The sequence below is a fragment of the Hylobates moloch genome, unplaced genomic scaffold (assembly GCF_009828535.3).
Source record: "Hylobates moloch isolate HMO894 unplaced genomic scaffold, HMol_V3 SCAFFOLD_2, whole genome shotgun sequence".
Classification (NCBI taxonomy): Eukaryota; Metazoa; Chordata; class Mammalia; order Primates; family Hylobatidae; genus Hylobates; species Hylobates moloch.
The window spans coordinates 100,644,982-100,663,389 of NW_026652277.1; the positions used below are offsets into that span (position 1 = coordinate 100,644,982).

At 38.5% G+C, this 18,408-nt stretch overlaps 1 protein-coding gene across 2 annotated transcripts; it reads right to left on the bottom strand.

Moving 5' to 3' along the window:
* Nucleotides 1-6,065: 6,065 nt before the first annotated feature.
* FKBP1C (FKBP prolyl isomerase family member 1C) lies at nt 6,066-6,540 on the bottom strand. Of its 2 annotated transcripts, XM_032164846.2 has the most exons (2): nt 6,441-6,522; nt 6,066-6,327 (listed from the first exon to the last, which is right to left on the bottom strand). In XM_032164846.2, the coding sequence occupies exons 1-2, from the start codon at nt 6,520-6,522 to the stop codon at nt 6,116-6,118; spliced, it is 294 nt and encodes a 97-aa protein (XP_032020737.1). In that variant the 3' UTR covers nt 6,066-6,115. The 2 variants fall into 2 exon arrangements, with proteins under 2 accessions (XP_032020737.1, XP_032020747.1); XM_032164856.2 differs by having other exon boundaries at nt 6,066-6,540.
* Nucleotides 6,541-18,408: the final 11,868 nt, after the last annotated feature.

Consider the following 18,408-nt stretch of genomic DNA (forward strand, 5'->3'; position numbering starts at 1 on the left):
AATTATTTATATGCAGTAAATTGTAGCTCTAAGATATTAAAAGATCTGAATTAGACCCAGAAGATAACCTGAATAACATTTGGCCAATTAGTAAAATCTTTTTCTTATGACTGAATACGCAGTGCTATAAACTAAATATTTGTCTCCCACCCCCAAATCTCTAAATGGAAATTCTAACCCTAAATATGATGGTTTAGAAGGAGGGCTTTTGGGAGGTGATTAGGTTATGATGGTAAAGCCCTAATAAATGGGATTAGTTCCCTTATTAAAAAAGACCTCAAGGCTGAGTGCTGTGGTTCAAGCCTGTAATCCTAGCACTTTGGGTGGCTGAGGTGGGCAGACTACTTAAGCTCAGGAGTTTGATACCAGCCTGGGCAACATGGCAATACTGTGTCTCTACAAAAAATACAAAAATTAGTTGGGTGTGGTGGTACTTGGCTTGTAGTCCCAGCTACTTGAGGGGTCGAGGCAGGAGAAACCCAGGAAGTCAAGGCTACAGTGAGCCAAGGTTGTGCCACTGCACTCTAGCCTGGGTGACAAAGTGACAAGGTGAGACCCTGTCTAAATAAATAAATAAATAAATAAATAAATAAATAAATAAAAGACCCAAGACAGGTCTCTTGCCCTTTTGCTGCCATGTGAGGACTGTGAGGACACAGGGAAAAGACAACTGTCTATGAGCCAGGCGCTTACCAGACAGCAAACCTATCAGTGCCTTGTTCTTGGACTTTCCAGCCTTCAGAACTGTAAGAAATAAATGTTTGTGGTTTAAGCCTCCTGTGTATGGTACTTTTGTTATAGCAGCTCAAACAGACAAAGACACATAGATACGTATATTTGTTCATATATACTTGTACATTTAGATATGTATATCAATTATATAATATGGGAGTCATATTTCTGAAGTTTCTAGATAGGGTGAATGGAATCCAAACATCCAGATAATTAATGGACATTCCAAAAATAGCAAATATCAAAACAATATATTGAAAAGTAAAATAAATAATTTTATAAAATAATCTTCTAATCAAAAAAATAGAAAAATGGAGAAAGACAAAACCTATGCACATTAGAAAAAAATTGATAAAAGCACTTACACAAAATTAAAAACAAATCTGCAAAGAAAAATAAGAATGACATCTAAAGACAACTGGCAAAGGTCCATATTCTTTAATATATAAGAAGCTCTTATCTTTCAATAAAAAAGAAGACATGCATAGCTATTTCATTAAAAAATGCAACTATTTTACTAACATAAAAAGATGCTAAGTAAGGCTCACTCGTAATTAAATATTTGCAAATTAAAGCAATAAAATCCATTTGTTGTGCTTTTTTTTTTTTTTTTTTTTTTAAATGAGCTTAGTAATACCCACATTTGGCAAGAAGATCTGGTATGTTAGGCATACTTCTGCTAACTTTTTGAAGGGCTATTTTGCAATAACTGTGCAATAAAAAAAGGCACATGATTTTTGAACCAGCTGCTGCATCGTTAGAAATTTACCCCAATTGATATATTTGAAACCATATGTCAAGATATACATACACATATACACACATTCACACACATATTTCTGCAGCATTGTCTATAATAACAAAAATATTGGAAACTACATAAATGTCAACACTAATTACATAAATATTGGTAATCTATGTATATATAATATCATGGATTCACTACAAAAAGATGAAGCAAATATATTTGTGCTGATTTAGAAATATCTTCATGGTATATCGTTGGGAGGAAAAAGAACAAAGTTCAAGACAATGTAAGAACCACGTTCCAATTTGTGCAACTAAAATAATCACCAAGATGTGCTGTGTATACTATATGCTAAGACTTACAATAACTACTTTACAAATTTCAACTTTAAAGCAATCCTCTCCATTCTTCCTATATTGAGGATCTGAAGGGATTTGTAATTTTCCCAAAATTACGCAAGTGACTAACTTGAATTTACATCCAGTATATTACAATTGTTACATTTGTTAGGGGCAAATGCTCAAGTATGTCCCTGTAATTTAATATTATAAACTGTGGCTACTGAAAGATCATAGTATAACCTCCATAGAGAATGTCACGTAAAAATGAGTTCATTCTATGTTTCTTATCATATTTTATTTACATATCTATATAGTTTATTTTAACAAGTACACATATTTGTGTCTCTTCTTTTTAAAGAAATAATAGTCAATTATTATATATTTTTTAAAAATTTGACTTGTAAGAATTAGCTTAGGGTCTTCCAACCGTCACATAGAGCAAAGTGCTGGGGGCTGGAGGGTGATGGATGTGGGAGGGGGATTATTAAGATGATTTTAGCTGCATTCACATGGCAAAGTGATAGTCTCTCAGGGGAGCTACCTGAGTTCTTTACCTTTGATACCAGATATATATTTTTACTCTTCTTGAGATGATGCAGTTCATGTAGAGCATCGACTAAGGCTCAAGGGCTTTGCACCAAAGTGCTTCATCAGCTCAGCAACACTTACTAACACTTCTTAAATTGAAAGAGCAATTGTTCCTTGCCTTTTCTTTCTTTTCCTCTTTATGCATAATTCATACAAGATTATTTATCTATTTATCATGCTACTCTATATTCTAACTGAAGATTAGAAATGAGAAAATAGAACTTTTTTGGCCACAGATTCAGGAAGAATCTTTTGCTTTTAAACATAATCAATTAAATTTTTTCTTTGAAATGAGGCTCATAATTTTGAAATCTGAAATAGTCTTGTTAAGAAAATTGTATAATCATAGTGAATAATAGTGAAATATAAATGTGTAGCCTTACAAGTGAATTTGTAATGTTTCAGGAATCAGAAGGACCAGAGAGACCAATGGGTGAAACAAGAGGATTTTATTTAAGTGGCCACTGGCCCAGCAGATTCACATCCAAAAGCTGAGCCCTGAACAAAGACAGGGCTTGACTTTTATACATACTCCTGAAGGGGTGGCTAGTTTGATTGGGGTGGCGGGAGTCTAATGGCATGAAACTCATGGTGCAGGCAAGCGGGCTTACAGAAGCAGAACAAACACAGTTAATCAAACAGTGACAGGGTTAAGCTTGTGACCTTGTAGCTGCATTGAAAGAAAAACAGGAACTTACAAAACTTGGGAAATTGAGAAACAGTAAGGGGATGAAGAGATAGCAAAGGAATTTGTTTTCTTGTCCTTGCTCTGAGGGAGGTGTTGGGAGAGTCTCTGGGGCTCATTCCTGTGGACTCTGGCTTCCTAGATAGTGTTATCACATCTCGGCCAGGGTCTCCTGCCTATTGCTTGCCTTGGAGTGAGTCAGCCAAGTACAGGAAAACTTGTTTTTCTCTTTTAACTTCTGCTTCAGTAACAAAGAGTGGAGAACAACGTATTTTTTAATACTCAGAATTTAAATTTTTACAATAATTTAAAAAATACTATATATAATTGGATGACATAGATTAGAGATAGGCTAAACTATGATAACAAAGAGGTCCCAAAATGAAAAGGCTCAAACCAGAAAGCACATTATTCCTTTTAGCAGTCAGTGGGCATGTGGGCTCTACTTCTTGAGGTAAGCCAAGGTTTCAGGCTGACTTGGTTGCTCTTGCATAATGAGGGTTTCAGTGTTACTGCACCATTTACAACTGGAAAGAAAAGGAGAGGGGAAGGGAAGGGAAAGTGATCTTTCTTTAAGGCAAGTGCAAGATGCGGGAATCATGCATTTCTCTCTTGCACAGTTCACTGGTAAGAAATGGGATACACGGCTAGCCATACCTCTGAGAGAAGCCAGGTAATATAATCTGGGCAGCTATGTGCATAGTTGAAATGTTATTACAAAAGAAAAAAAGAGGGCCAGGCACGGTGTCACATTCCTGTAATCCCAGCACTTTGGGAGGCCGAGGCTGGTTAATCGCCTGGGGTCGGGCATCCGAGAACAGCCTGACCAAGACGGAGAAACGCCATCCCTACTAAAAATACAAAATTATCCAGGTGTGGTGGTGCATACCTGTAATCCCAGCTACTTGAGAGGCTGAGGCAGGAGAATTGCTTGAACCCGGGAGGCGGAGGTTGCGGTGAGCCGAGATCATGCCATTGCACTCCAGCCTGGGCAATAAGAGTGAAACTCCATCTCAAAAAAAAAGAAAGAAAAGAAAAAAGAGAAGAATAGATTTTTTGGGGGGCAGCAACAAACAGTCTGTCCCATTTGCCCTGAATTATTTCACAATTTTAAAATTTATCTTATAGTTGCATACAAATACTAAAGGATGGAGATCAATAAAGCATAACTTGGAGCTACTATAATATGAATTAAGATGCATTTTTAGCTGTAAGCATTTAATTTACATTTAAATATACTATGATTTAGAGTGTTAAGTAATTGAAACTAAAAAGTCTGGTCAATAGTTTTAATCCAAGTCACCTGTAAGTTACATTACCACTCTTCATTATAAGAATTGTACAACTGAAAATTCATACTGTTATAAAAATGCCAGGGTTTTGGTCTAGGTCCTGCAGCTCACCACCCTGAAAGCCAATCACTGAGACAATGAGAATTTCCAGGGAAGAAGGCTTTATTTGGGTGCTACAGCTGAGGAGAATGGGAGATCAGCCTTAAATTAGTTACCTCAACCAACTAAAACTAAGGGTTTGTACAGCAGGGAAGAAATGTAACTATGTGTGGGAAAACAGGAATTAGGGAGGAGTAAAGAAGAGGAGTTGGTCAACAGGAACCAGGTGGTCACTTAGGTAATCATGACAGGTGAGGAGTCTTTCATCTTATTGTCCAGATGTGGTGATCTGGTAAGTTTCCATTCCTTGATACTGTCTGGGAGGCCTGACGAGTGGTTTCCTGAGAAAGGAACCTGGATAAGACAAAAGTAACTTTCTCAAGTTTTAAGATGGGAGTCTCAATTTTTATGTTTATTCAAAAGAAACCATAAACAGCAGTTCTATGAGTAATTAGGCTGGTTCCATACCATATTTTTATTTATATTCAGTTATTTAATTTTTTTATTTCCATAGATTTTTGGTGAACAGGTGCATACTGTATTTTTATTTTATTTATTTATTTATTCATGTTTTGAGAAAAGCCAGCATAAAGCACTTTTATTGCAATAATAAAACTTGAGACTCATATATGGTGCTGGGGGAAGGGGGCAGCAATGATTTCTCTCACCAAATCACTACACAGGACAGCAGAGGGGTGAGAAGGGGCCAAGGGAGGAAAAGCCAGGAAACTCTGAGATCAGCAGAGGGAGCCAAGCATCAAAAACCAGGAGATGCTGAAGCTGCGATGACCTGCATCATTTTCTTAAGAGAACATTCAAGGATTTGTCATGATGGCTGGGCGTTCACTGGGTGTTAAGTCTACAAACAGCACCTTCAGTTGAAACTGTCAATTAAAGTTCTTAAGATTTAGGAAGTGGTGGAGCTTGGAAAGTTATGAGATTACAAAATTCCTGAAAGTCCATTAGAAAAACCACAGGATGAAAAAAAAAATATGTCAGGCCACAAAGAAGGCTTCAGAGGTCCCTGCTGGCCCAGGGACAGATACCTGTAGTGTCCAGCATCATAGTGAACATGATCTGCTTTCAAAGGCAGAGGGTTTAAGGGGAGGGTGGGGTGGGAATGCTGGAGGCAAAGCCTCTCCCCATCCCCACCTCAGTTTTAGGTAGGGCTTTTAATTTAACCCAAGGACATCTCTCAACTTGGAGAATAATTCAGTCCTCAACAGCACCTCAAATCTGCTATGGCTTTGCAGCGCAGCAGCAAGAATGTTTAATATATAATAGATAAAAATTTCATCCAAAAAATTAAAATAAAATATTCTTGCAACCCCCCCAACACCAGTTCCTATTCTAACGTTAACCTATCACTTGTGCTGTTAATACTTGACCGTGTACTTAATTGGAAACCTATATCCAAAAGACTGAAACTGAATCTTCACCCAAAAATGAAAACAAAATAAAATGAATAACTTGAGGTTTATGGCATATAGTTTAGGTAAACACACACACCAGGAGAAAGGGGAAGAGGAAACGGAGGTGTGGGAAGCAAATCTGAGTGACAGAACACATTCAGTCAGGGAAGATGTCTATACAAACTGGAGTGGAACATCAGGAAAAGCTCCATATGGATTCATGTGCACACGTCTGGAGGCACCAGATCCCTCCATGGCAGATCCAAGAACAGGGAGCTAAGGGAGGAGGCCATTCCTGTCATTCCAGTTTTAGAAGCTCCACATCGAAGACGAGAGTGGCATGTGGTGGGATGATGCCTGGGTGCCCAGTGGCACCATAAGCATAATCTGGAGATACAGTCAGTTTGGCTCTCTGACCCACACTCATCTGGGCAACCCCTTCTTCCCAGCCTCGGATCACCTCCTGCTTGCCCAGCATAAACTTAAAGGGCTTGTTTCTGTCCCGGGAGGAATCAAATTTCTTTCCATCTTCAAGCATCCCGATGTAGTGCACCACGCAGGTCTGGCTGCGCTTCGGGAAGGTGTGCCGGTCTCCTGGGGAGATGGTTTCCACGTGCACTCCCATGGCGGCAGCCGACACTGAGCGGGCCTAGTCCCTCTGCCTAGTCCCTCGGCGCGTCGCCTGCCCATACTGTATTTTTAAAGTCTACAAATTGTATATTAGTGCCTTCTGGGCAAGTGTCTTGAATGAGTCACTTAAATAGATATTTTTTCCCTGTACTGGAGGTGTTACCATTTCTTTGTTAACATTATGTTTAGTCTCCCATTATCTGTGGCGGCTACGTTCCAAGATCCCCAGTGGGTGCCTGAAACCACAGAACCACAGATAGTACAGAACCCTATATATACTATATATTTTCCTGTACATACATACCTATGATAAAATTTAATTTATAAATTAGGCACAACAAGAGACTAAAAACAATGACTAATAATAAAATAGAACAGTTATAACAATATAAAAGCATCATTACTCTTGCACTTTGAGGCCATTATGAAGTAAAATAAGGGGTACATATTAAACACAAGCTCTGAGGTACCTTACAAATGATCTGATAACCAAGACAGCTACTAAGTGACTAACAGACAGGGAGGGTATACAGTGTGGAGATGGTGGACAATGGGATAATTCATGTCTCAGTCAGGTGAGAGTGGAACGGGATGGCTTGAGATTTCTTCACACTACTCAGAATAGTGTGCAATTTAAAACTTATGAATTGTTTATTTCTGAAGTTTTCAATTTAATATTTGCAGACCCCTATTGACCATGGGTAACTGAAACTGCAGAAAGCAAAACTGTGGATAAGGGATACTATTGTGTATACCTGGAGTTTGATTTAAAGGTCTAAAACAAATCTCTAAAACTTTTGCTCAAATGAATTAACTGATGTCCATCTAAATAGTATACTACAATTAGTGTAGCCACTGTTGTCAGGTTTCTGCCTAGAGAGACATTTTAAAGAAAAAAGGAAGGATGTATACATTTTAGAGTTGTCCAGTACTTTGCATATAAACTCACAGTTACATTTTTCTTTCTGTGTGTTCTATTATGTTCTATGTTCATGTTAACTTAAAAAGAAATACGCTTTGAGTCTGGTTTACAAAGACTGATATAGATTCAGTAGTCTAAATTTAATGATTTACATACAGCTTTTTTAGTGATAGAAAACACTAGGTAAGTTAAGAAAGTTTAAGAGAAGCTGCTATTCTTGAAAGCACGTACATTTAACTCTTTCTATGTGAAAAGAATGTTTTTTCATTCTTTGTTGCTGTAGGTGTTATGTGTATATACCTTTTATTTTTGTAATTTTTAAAGAACAGTGGAATTATAAATTTCTTATCAACGTGTCTTTAGGTTAAATACATTTAGTGTAGCCTCTGCTTGCCATTAGGGCTAAGAACTTAACTACATTTGAAATAGAACCATAGTCGACTTACATTGCAAAAATTTTTGATTAGAAGTCTTCTGATAATACTTCACACATTTCATAGCCATCTATGTGCTAATATTTCCAACAAATTATCAGATGCTATTTCTACATAACCCTTTTCTCAACAAATGATCTGTCATGTTCATAATGGCCTCAATTTTTGGTGGCAGTTTTAATTTTATCTAGCAAAAAATTGAAAGCTCATAAGGAAACTAATTACATACTTTCACAGTTAATAATATGGTTTCTAGTTTTAAGACCTGTAATGTGCAAATTTATCTAGTTAAATTTTCTAAGAGTCAAGGCTGCTGTTTCTTCTTTTAAAATCATTTACAAACTCTTTTTGAAGGAAAGTAGAAATTTTCATACTGTGGTCTTACAAAGATTGAGTGTTGATTTTACATTGCAGTTATTGATTATTTTGTAAGCATAAACTCATGTACATCACATTTCCATTACACACACAATGTCTCGTTAAGTTTCCCTCTTTGAAGAATTAACTGCTCTCCAAAATGTAATCAGAAGGAAGGCATATCAACTGGGAATTTATTTGGGTTGTTTACCAATAACGCCAATAGTACTTATTATCTGAAACCTTGGGATTTTGAACAATATGATTCTTAAGTTATGTTATTTTTCTGACCGAAAATTCAAGATGTGGAGAGTTATTTTATCTGTATCTAGGGTTATCTTAGCAAAGACACAATTATTAATAATTAAATTGACTAATAATACAAAACTGATATCATTTCATGTGATTTTGTTAACTAATAAATATTTTAAAACCAATATTAAAATGTAGTACTTCAACATTTTTTTCGTTTGATACTATCCTTTGACAACTTGAAGAAGAATTTAAGATAGGAAAATAAAAGTAGGAAGGAAGAAGAAAAAGCAGTTTAGTGAGCAAGAGATTGAAATATTAGAAATGTTACACACAGGGAAACTGAAAGAACAATCTAAGAAAAAAGCCATTGAGGAAAATGAAAAAAATAAGGAGATTGAAACAAAGTTGAGGTTTACTAAAGTCTTTAGGTAAGATATCCAATTTCGTCTTAAATTACAGAGATCTGAATATTCCTACATTTATTTTCTGAGCATATAAGGACTCTGCCATTCATGTGTCCACCTGTAGATGCACAAGGATTTCTGTGTTGTTTCCAGGAAGGTCTAAGAACATCTTGTCAACTTGTTATTTTGCTTTTCAAATCTAATCTGAAAATATACTTTTCATTATTCAATTTCCTTAATTGCTTTCTCTCATAGTTGGTTTGGTGAATTATGACTTACGTATATCCACCATGTAGTGGCATTCCACTTACTTACATCATTTATATGATTATACCTTATATTATTTATTTTCTCATTTTATTTCATAAGGCTCTTGAGGTAGAGCTTATCAAAAGTATATTTCCAAAACTCACAGATATTATTCTTTAATGTTAAAGTATTGTTTCCATTAACCTTAACGGTCCTTCAGAGAAACTGACTTTTGAATATACAAAACTATTTTATCATTTTGATTGAAATAGTTTTAATTCAAGTACTTTGTCACCTTCAATGTACTGAATGCTTGCATGATTGGGCTCAACTGCACACACTCAGTGAATCTATCATAGAGAAAATTGTGGGTTTGGTTTTATCATCCATTATCATTACTACTGGTTGACTTTCAAATTTTAGACTCTGAGAAGGATAGTATTACTCAATGACTCTAGTACATTGATTCAGAAATGAACTTGTTAGTCCTAAAATTTAAGAGACAAGTACTATGTATGCCCTTTAAACATAAGAGTTTTTAAGTACGGATTGAAATCTCACATGACTTAAACTTTCATTATTATTGTAAATTGTGTACATAATGACAAATTTGGTGCTATGAAATTAAACATTTGTACAAGTAATAAAAGCAATTGAAGTTTGACCTCTGGATTGTGGAGGAAGAATGAAAGATATTTTTTTCTCTGTGTTTGAATGATTAATCTGTTTAAAAGAAACAAAAAGAAATGCAGTTTATTAACTGATTTTGAAGAGATAATTTCTTTGAGAATTTTTGTTTCCTTCATAAAAAGCAAATTGCCCTGTAAGTGACTATCCTATATCTGGTTCAAAGTGCTAGACAAGGTGTCCCTCTCTTCTCTCTGTCACTATTCCATTGAAGGTGGTATTGAAACCATAGGTGTATTAGTTCATTTTCACACTGCTGATAAAGACATACTGAAACTGGGAACAAAAAGAGGTTTAATTGGACTTACAGTTCCACACGGCTGGGAAAGCCTCAGAATTATCCTGGGAGGTGAAAGGCACTTCTTACGTGGTGGCAGCAAGAGAAAAGTGAGGAAGAAGCAAAAGCAGAAACCCCTGAAAAACCCTTCAGATCTCATGAGACTTATTCACTATCACGAGAACAGCACAGGAAAGACCAGGCCACATGATTCAATTACCTCCCCCTGGGTCCCTCCAATAACACATGGGAATTCTCGGAGATACAATTCAAACTGAGATTTTGGTAGGGACGCAGCCAAACCATGTCATTCCACCCCTGGCCCCTCCAAATCTCATGTCCTCAAACCAATCATGCCTTCCCAACAGTCCCCCAAAGTCTTATTTCAGCATTAACCCAAAAGTCCACAGTCCAAATTCTCATCTGATACAAGGCAAGTCCCTTCTGCATATGAGCCTGTAAAATCAAGAGCAAGCTAGTTACTTCCTAGATGCAGTGGGGGTACAGGTATTGGGTAAATACAGCCATTCCAAATGGGAGAAATAGGCCAAAACCAAGGGATTACAGGGCCCATGCAAGTCCAAAATCCAGCAGGGTAGTCAAATATTAAAGCTCCAAAATAATCTAATTTGACTCCAGGTCTCACATCTAGGTCATGATGATGCCAAAGGTAGGTTTCCATGGTCTTGGGCAGCTCTGCCCCTGTGGCTTTGCAGGGTACAACCTCCCTCCCAGCTACTATTCTGGAGTCTGGAGGACAGTGGTTTTCTTCTCAGAGATCCACTAGGCAGTGCCCCAGTAGGGACTCTGTGTGGGGGCTCTGACCCCATATTTCCCTTCTGCACTGCCCTAGTAGAGGTTTCCTATGAGGGCACCACCCCTGCAAAAAATGTGCCTGGGCATCCTGGCATTTCCCTACATCTTCTGAAATCTAGGCAGAGGTTCCCAAACCTCAATTATTGACTTCTGTGCACCCTCAAGCTCAACACCCTGTGGAAGCTGCCAAGGGTTGGGGGTTCCACCCTCTGAAGCCATGGCCTGAGCTGTACCTTGGCATATTTCAGCCATGACTGGAGTGGCTGGGACAGAGAGCATCAAATCCCTAGGCTGCGAATAGCATGGGACCCTGGGCCTGGACCACAAAACTATTTTTTTGCTCCTGAGCCTCTAGGTCTGTGATGAGAGGGGCTGCCATGAAGGTCTCTGACATGGCCTAGAGACACTTTACCTAGGGTCCTGGGGATTAACATTAGGCTTCTTGCTACGTATGCCAATTTCCGCAGCAGGCTTCAATTTCTCCTCTGGAAATGGGTTTTTCTTTTCTATAGCATTATCAGGCTGCAAATTTTCCAGACTTTTACACTCTGCTTCCCTTATGAAACTGAAAGCCTTTACCAGCACCCAAGTCACCTCTTGAATGCTTTGCATTTTAGGAATTTCTTCTGCCAGATACCCTAAATCATCTTTCTCAAGTCCAAAGTTCCACAAATATCTAGGGCAAGGGCAAAATGCCACCAGTCTTTTGGTAAAACATAACAAGAGTCACCTTTACTCCATTTCCCAAAAAGTTCATCATATCCATTTATGACCACCTCAGCCTGGACTTTATTGTCCATATCACTATCAGCATTTTGGGCAAAGCTATTCAAGTCTCTAGAAAGTTCCAAACTGTCTCACATTTTCCTGTCTTCTTTTGAGCCCTCCAAACTAGTCCAACCTCTGCCTGTTACCCTGTTACAAAGTCACTTCCAAATTTTTAGGTATCTTTTTAGCAATGCTCCACTCTACCGGTACCAATTTACTGTATTAGTTCATTTTCATGTTGCTGATAAAGACATACCTGAAAGTTGGAACAAAAAGAGGTTTAATTTGATTTATGGTTCCACAAGGCTGGGAAGGCCTCAGAATTATGGTGGGAGGTGAAAGGCACTTCTTACATGGCAGTGGCAAGAGAAAAATGAGGAAGAAGAAAAGGGGAAATGCCTGATAAGCCCATCAAATCTCAAGAGACTTATCCACTATCATGAGAATAGCATGGGAAAGATGGGACCCCATGATTCAATTACCTCCCCTGGATCTGTCCCACAACACGTGGGAATTCTGGGAGATACAATTCAAGTTGAGATTTTAGTGGGAACACAACCAAACCATATCAATAGGAAATGTAACAACTGACGTTTTTGATTTTATTCATACAAATTCAAAAGATACTCAGTGACCAAAAATCCTTGCTCTTAAAGAGTTTGCATTTTGGTAGAGAATGATGGACAATAAAAACAATGAATTAGTAAATTAACTCATGGGTTAAATTGTATTATGGGGTGAGTAAGAGAGATGGGGATGTCAGAGCGGTCACATCTCATTGAGAAGCTGATATTTGAGAAGAGACAAATGAAGGACAGAAATTGAGCTTGCAAATATCTGAAGGAGGAGTATTTTAGGCAGAGGAAACAGCCAGTGCTGAGGTCCTGAGGCAGAAGTATGCCTTGTGGGTCTGAGGAACTAGAGGAGGCCAATGCAGCATGAGCAAAAGTAAGAGTCATAGAAGATAAGTTCAGATAATAGGAGCTTTGGTTTTTGTTTTGAGTGAGAAATGACATGTGACTTATATTTTTAAAAGATCCCTTTGGATGCTACTTTGAGAATAAATTGAAGGGAAACAAGGATGAAGGGGAGAAGAGCACTTGGGAAGCTATTGCAATAATCTAGGTGAGATATGGTGGTAGCATGGACCAACATAATTGGTTAGAGGGTGGATGAATTGAGGAGGGTTAAAAAAGAGAGGGGTAAAGGATGACTCCAAGATTTTTGGCCTGAGCAACTGATATGGTTTGGCTGTGCCACTATCCAAATCTCATCTTGAATTTTAACTCCCACAATTCCCATATGTTGTGGGAGGTACCCAGTGGGAGGAAATTGAATCACGGGGGTGGGTCTTTTCCATGCTATTCTCACAATAGAGAATATGTCTCACAAGATCTGATGGTTTTAAAAAGGGGAGTTTAACCACACAAGCTTTCTTCTCTTGTCTGCCATCATGTGAGAAATGCCTTTCATCTTCCACCATGATTGTGAGGCCTCCCCAGCCACATGGAACTGCAAGCCCAATAAACCTTTTTTTTTTTTTTTTTGTAAATTTTCCAGTCTTGCTTATGTCTTTATCAGCAGTGTGAAAATGGACTAATACAGTAAATTGGCACCAGGAGTATCTGCAGCTTTTCCAGGTGCACAATGCACCTGGAAAGATACCTGAAAATTTAGAAGCAACTTTGGAACTGGGTAAGAGGCAGAGGTCAGAACAGTTTGGAGGGCTCAAAAGAAGACAGAAAAATGTTGGAAAGTTTGTAACTTCCTAGAGACTTATTGAATAGCTTTAACAAAAATGCTGATAGTGACATGAACAATAAGGCCCAGGCTTAGGTCATCTCAGATGGAGATGAGGAACTTGTTGGGAACTGGAACAAAGGTGACTCTTGTTATATTTTAGCAAAAAGACATTTTGCTCCTGCCCTAGACATTTGTGGAACTTTGAACTGAGAGAGATGATTTAGGGTATCTGGCAGAAGAAATTTCTAAGCAGCAAAGTGTTCAAGAAGTGACTTGGGTGTTCTTAAAGGCATTAGTTTTATAAGGTAAGCAGAGCATAAAAGTTTGGAAAATTTGCAGCCTGACAATGTGATAGAAAAGAAAATCCCATTTTCTGACAAGAAATTCAAGCCAACTGCAGAAATTTGCACAAGTAACGAGGAGTCCAATGTTAATCACCAAGACTATGGAGATAATCTCTCCAGGAAATGTCAGAGGTCTTCACAGCAGCCCCTCCCATCGCAGGCCCAGAGGCCTAGAAGGAAAAAGTGGTTTGCAGGCTTGGCCCAGGGTCTCTGTGTTGTGTGCTGCCTAGGGACTTGGTGCCCTGTGTCCCAGCCACTCCAGCAATGGCTGAAAGGGGCCAATGTAGAGGGTGGACCCTGGCTTCAGAGGATGCTTCCACATGGTGTTCAGCCTGTGAGTGCACAGAAGTCAAGAATGGGGGTTTGGGAATTTCTGCCTAGATTTCAGAAGATGTAGGGAAACTCCTGGATGTCCAGGCAGAAGTTTGCTGCAGGGGTGGGGCCCTCATGGAGAACCTCTGCTTGGGCAGCACGGAAGGGAAATGTGGGGCTGGAGCCTCCACACAGAGTCCCTACTGGGGCACTGCCTAGTGGAGCTGTGAGAAGAAGGCCACCATACCCCAGACCCCAGGATGGTACAGCTGCTGACAGCTTGCATTGTGCACCTGGAAAAGCTGCAGATACTCAATTCCAGCCCTTGAAAGCAGCTGGGAGGGAGGCTGTACCATGCAAAGCCACAGGAGCAGAGCTACTTAATACCATGGGAACCCACATTTTGCATCAGTGTGACCTGGATGTGATACCTGGAGCCAAAAAAGTTCATTTGGGAAATTTAAGATTTGATTGCCCCACTGGATTTCAGATTTGCATGGGGCTTGTAGCCCCTTTGTTGTGGCCAATTTCTCCCATTTGGAACGGCCACATTTCCCCAATTCCTGTACCCCCATTTTATCTAGGAAGTAACTAACTTGCTTTTGATTTTACAGGCTCATAGGCAGAAGGGACTTCCTTATCTTGGATGAGAGACTTTGACTGTGACTTTAAAGTTAATGCTGAAGTGAGTTAAGACTTTGGGGGACTATTGGGAAGGCATGATTGGTTTTGAAATGTGAGGACATGATATTTGGAGAGGCCAGAGGTGGAATGATATGGTTTGGCTGTGTCCCCACCCAAATCTCATCTTGAATTGTAGTTCTCACAATTCCCACATGTTGTGAGAGGGACTCAGTGGGAGGCAATTGAATCATGGGAGCATGTTTTTCCTATGCTATTCTCATGAGAGTAATATGTCTCATGAGATCTGATGATTTTAGAAAGGGGAGTTTCCTCGCACAAGGTTTCTTCTCTTGTGTGCCATCATGTGAGACAGGCATGATTGTGAGGCCTCCCCAGCCACATGGAACTGTAAGTACAATGAACTTCTTTTTTTTTGTAAATTTCCCAGTCTTGGGTATGTCTATATCAGCAGGGTGAAAACAAACTAATACAGCAACTGACAGGATGGAGTTGTCATTGCTGAGATGGGAAAGTCTGTGGAAGGCACGGGTTTAGGACAATGATTAGGAGTTCAGTTTTGGAACCATTAAATTAGAAATGTCTATTATTCATCTAATTGGCAATGTCAAGAAGGAAACTGAGTTGAAAGAAATTGGGGCTCAGAGGAGGGATTTGTTTTTGAAGCATAAGTTGGAAGTCATCAGCATATGGATATATTTAAAACCAAGTGAAGGAATGAAATTACCAAGAGGGTAATTATAAACTGAGAAAAAACTCAGTCCAAGAACGGAGCTTCTGGACACTCCAGTGCTAAGCTATGAGACATTTTTTGGGTAACTAAAGAGCTACAGAGGAGTGTTGATCAATAAGACAGAGTTTAGGAAGATGTAGCCTGAAATGTAAGTGACTTTCCCAGCAACACTCTGGTGAGGATCCCAGTTTAAACACTGCATGATAGAAAGAGGCAGACATGAGGAGGTCTGATTACTGCCTTTTGGGATTGCAGTTGCTATTTGCAAGCCTATATTTTAAATGAGTTAATGTTTGTAAAGTATTTAGAAAAATGCCTGACATATGCTTCCTTAGTGTTTGTTACATAGGTACATACATTAAATAGTCATTAGTACTCTTGCCCTCCCCCCCCCCCCCTTTTTTTTTTTTTGAGACAGAGTCTCACTCTGTCTCCCAGGCTGGAGTGCAGTGGCATGGTCTCCACTCACTGCAAGCTCCACCTCCCGGGTTCACACCATTCTCCTGCCTCAGCCTCCCGAGTAGCTGGGACTACAGGCGCCCTCCACCATGCCTAGCTAATTTTTTATTGTATTTGTAGTAGAGACAAGGTTTCACCGTGTTAGCAAGGATGGTCTCGATCTCCTGACCTCGTGATCTGCCAGCCTGGGCCTCCCAAAGTGCTGGGATTACAGATGTGAACCACCATGCCCGGCCTCTTGCCCCTTTTAATTCTTCCCCAACACCTCCATAAAAAATGGCTTAGGCTCTGCCTTTTGTCCTCAGGTTAAGATACCAGATAATAATTCTTTAAATATATATATTTTTAATATGAAGGGAATCTTACTTTCCTAGTAATAAATTTTTGCAGCAAAGAGACTTTCTAAGCAAGTGCTTTGATAAGCCATCTGCACAGGGAGTCAAAGCTTGAAGAAACATAGATGGTTACTATTTACTTTCTGTGTAATTAGTAAACGATTATTTTGTAGAAGAGGGTAAGTAAGCTTAGGAAACACAATTGTGGATGTTTCTTGGAAGCTCTGTGTAGGAAAAGGAAAAGAAATTAAGTGGCAAGGTTGGAAGAAGAATTTAGTAGGAAAGAATGAGAAATAGAAATATCTATTAGGAAATTTTATTAAGTTTTTACTGTGTTATATGTGACAAAATATTTTCACTCCAATATTCTCAATAAAATAGTAAAATAGCTATTTTAAGAATGTGTTGTTGAAGTGGATGTTTCAGAGAATATGGCAAAGTACTTCTTGTTGCATGAAGGATTTGAAGTGATAACAGAGATACAAGATGTTAAACTTGAATATTTTTCTTACTCTCCTAGGCCACACAGATGTTCCTGTCTTTGAGTTCTCATCTCTTTTGAAAGTATTTTAACTTTCTCTTAGATATTTTCTGCAGAAACCAGTATGAGAATGCTAATAAGTGTAACTTGAAAATATATGGGGTTAAACACAACTAAATGACTTCCTTTTCTGTAAGAATTTTCAATATTTACTATGTTGTTTGGTAGTGAGACTCATGAAGTAAGGGAAAATAGTATGTACTAACTATTTAAGAAAAAAATATATTTCACAGGATTCATGTTCTGTGAAACACACTTAAAGAAGCCACTCAATTATAAGTTATTTTTTTCCAGCCACAAAATCCCTACCAAATACAATAACTTGGGTCAAAAATAGATTGTTGTGAGATTATTTAAATGAATGGGCATATTTTGAAATTAATGAAGTGAATGAGCTTGATGACTTCAAGTTCTGGAAGACCTCAAATTAATATAGACGTGAGACAAGTCCAATCTCTGTTGTATTTTGGTGTTACCTGGTGGCAATTATCTGACTTATTTGAAATATTAGTGAGAAGGATTATGAGTCCTGATATTGACTGGGACGTCCAGTACAGTAGTAGTGATTCTAGAAATCTTCCAATTCCTTGGTGCAGGAAAAGACTGGAAAAGAGAAACTACTTTCTGCTTTTCCACATCCTCTTGCCATATCCTGAGACACATCACCTGTTATTTCTTTGGGGTAATCTTTCCTTTTATGTTTCTATCTCCCCACAAAAGATTAGAACTTGAGTCTTCCCCACTGGAGAATGGGTATTAGGTTCATGATGGGTGCCAATCACAATTGAGACATATCACAATTCGATTTATCATGGGGATTTGCTCTATAAGTTATTGGAATTCAGAAAACATGCTGTATTCTGTTGACTCACCAAGGAATAATTATTTTGTTATGGTGTAGAATAAACAAGACTTATTTTCTACCTTCAAGGGTAAATAGTACAGTAGGGGTGATTGCAAAAGTACAGTAGGGGTGAATAAATATTAGCTGTAATTTATTACTCTATTGTAATAGAGTTAGATAAATTACAGCTAACATTCAGGACTGGCTACATAATTTGTTGGGCACAGTATAAAATGAAATCGCAGCTTTGCTAAGGAATGAAGAAGCTAAACTACTTGGCCAGTGTTACACAGTTAGTGGCAGATCTAGTATTCAAGCCCGGGTCTTCTGGTTTCAGAGAATCCACTGTAGCCACTAGATAATATGACCTCTTTATTTCTTTTTAAATTTAACTGTATAAAGCAACTCACTTACTCATACACATAGATACACCCTCCCCACAGTAGCCTCAAAATTTTTTTCTGTATTCACCCTACATGACAAATTATGAGTTATTTTTGCCTATTTCTTTAATTCTTGTTTGTGATGGAGTAATCAGCTTAAGCAGAGAGAAGTGCTAGACACAGGTATTGTCATGCTATACGTCAGTGTCTCCCTCTCCAGTGCAAGATCAGCTAACACAGTCACCAGAAGATGTAAGTTAGGTGTTTCTTAGAAGTAAAAGCTACCTACCCTATGAGAGATTTATTATGAAAAAAACTGGGATAGGCAGTTGAAATATTTGATTTTCTAATATGCTGGGAGTACCCACTAACCAAT